Consider the following 2,325-nt stretch of genomic DNA (forward strand, 5'->3'; position numbering starts at 1 on the left):
TCTTATTAACCTTAATAAGGGGGAATTCTTAGTGCCCTCGCAGGCTAGTTTTAAGAAAACTATTTTCCTAGGTAACTTATAAAAAAAGCTTTAAAATTATTATTATAACTTCTTAGGTTATATAAAGCTAGGTATATAAAATAATTATATTATATAAAAGCTTACTAGAATTAAGATAATAGCATTAATAGCGAAATATAAAGGATTCCTTTATATTCCCTGGCTGAAAGGGCCAGGGCACATAAACTCATTGTTCCACGGGCTTACATAAAGCCGTGTAATATCTTAGTTATCCTTAGATATATAATTAGTATTAGGGCTATATGTTTGATAGATATTTTAATAAAGTATAAACCCGTAGCTTCAACTGCCATGCATCTATAGTCTATATAACTTACAATCCATTCCTTCTAATTCTACGCTACAAAGGCTAAGCCTGTGATGTGCTATGTAAACAATTCATTCATACACTAGACTGAGCTATCTGCCTGCATGCGCCACCCAAACTCGAAAGACACGACCAATCCCCATCGTATCGATAACGATAACTAATCAAACAGCTTCAAATCGCTCAGCGACATGTCGTCCAAACTATCATCCTCCTTGTCTGCACACGGCCTCGGCCTTGTATGCCGAACTGGCTCTTCCTTCGGAAAGCAGGTCGGACACGATGGATCTCGAGCCTGCTGAAGCTTCACTAGGGGCCGTTTCGCCTCCTTAGATAGAGGATGGTATGCCAAGGCCCGCAGGCGGTCAGAGAAGCGTGTTTGCACCCTGCGGACCCCCAAGAGATGGAAGAAATCGAACACCGTTTGCTTGTTAGCATCAGGCTCGGCGTTTTCAGTAGCAGTGATCCAAGATGAGTTCAAGTCCTTCAGCTCAACTTCTACAAACACCGCATTGCTAGAGTAGAATCTCTCTCGACCCTCAATTTTGGTAGAGGCAGCAGAAAGTGGTTGAAGCCTGTAGTCAACAAACCAAAGTTTTCTCTTTGCACGGTCATGAAAAACATCAACCATGTTGTACAGAGAAATTGACGTCATTGCTAGGTCCTTCCGGCAGTAGTGCGTGAGTTTGCCGTCAACCTCATCCATCATCCTTGGATCATATTCAATGGCAATATCGTGACCAATGAAGCTCGTTCTCCGCCCAACGTCCTCATCCCAGGGAAAGTCGAGCAGAGGAGTGCGGTCCTCAGCACGAAGATCCCTAAAAAAAAGAGGGTACCAGTCCACTGAGTCCAAGTCTCTGGAGTCAAGAAAGGTGAGGTCTTGGCCGTAGTCGAGGGTGATGTACCTGATGAGTCCAGTGTAGTCAATATATGACGTCGAATGAGTGACATTGTCCTCGCCAAAATATCGACCCGGTGCAGTTGAGCGATCCGAACCTTCACCGCGTTCTGGAACGACCCACCACTCATTCTTGCTGAAGCGTCGTTCCATCGCAGCGCGAGATGCAGTGCATGCCGTCCAAAGCCCGCTGTCCAGTTCGTACACGGAGTCATTGGGGCTGCCATATGGATCATCGAGAGGAACAGAAATTGAGAACCCTCCAACTAACCGGCCGTAACGGTTGATGTTAAGAGGCTTTGAGCCGTGTGGAGATCGCGAACTGGCCCGTCCGATGTCGTGGCCGGAGATAATGAATCTCTGCACGCCACGTCGGCCTGGGATTGGTCGGACGGCAGCGTCCCAGATGAGTGCTTGGATCTCCTGGGGGAAAAGGGGGAAAAGAGGGAACTCAGAGTCCATCTTTGGATGATCTGGTTATGCAGTGGTTGTTTAGTTAAAGGTGGTAGTAAAAAGCTGTTATATGCTGATGTGAGATTATTAAATTGTCAGAGTCAGGTGGCGAGCGTTATTTATAAAGCAGGCTATGCAAGTAAGACCACGTGATCGGCGCATAGTAAGCGATATAAATAAGATTTATTATATAAGAAGTAATATAGCCCTCTTAGAATACTATAATATATTAATAATTATAACCTTTAATTTAATTGATTAATTCCTTTGATAATATAAATATAATATAATATATTTTTAGTATTTTATTATAAAATTAATTAAGGCTTTTATGCATTTTTTTAATTATATAGTTTTCCTAAAAGATTAAGTTTTACTTCTAAGAAGAATTTATTATAATAATTAAGACCTTAGTATTATTCTAAGGTTGTATTTTTAATATAAAAACTTTTCAAAAGACTTCTATTAAGAAGATTAATCTTATATATAGCTATAATAATAGCATAAAATATATTTCTATTTATATTAAAAAAGTATAATAATAAAAGTTTTTAATATATAAGCTAAAAGACTTCTTTTATTA

The 2,325-nt window shown here is 40.3% G+C and overlaps 1 protein-coding gene across 1 annotated transcript; it reads right to left on the reverse strand.

Annotated features, from left to right (window-relative positions):
- Positions 1-548: 548 nt before the first annotated feature.
- Positions 549-1,751, reverse strand: NCS54_01093000 (Hypothetical protein; the record flags this gene model as incomplete). The annotated part of the gene is made up of 1 exon (XM_053156218.1): positions 549-1,751. The coding sequence occupies one exon, from the start codon at positions 1,749-1,751 to the stop codon at positions 549-551; it is 1,203 nt and encodes a 400-aa protein (XP_053012193.1).
- Between the last annotated feature and the right edge of the window lie 574 nt (positions 1,752-2,325).

The sequence above is a fragment of the Fusarium falciforme genome, chromosome 8 (genome assembly GCF_026873545.1).
Source record: "Fusarium falciforme chromosome 8, complete sequence".
NCBI lineage: Eukaryota > Fungi > Ascomycota > Sordariomycetes > Hypocreales > Nectriaceae > Fusarium > Fusarium falciforme.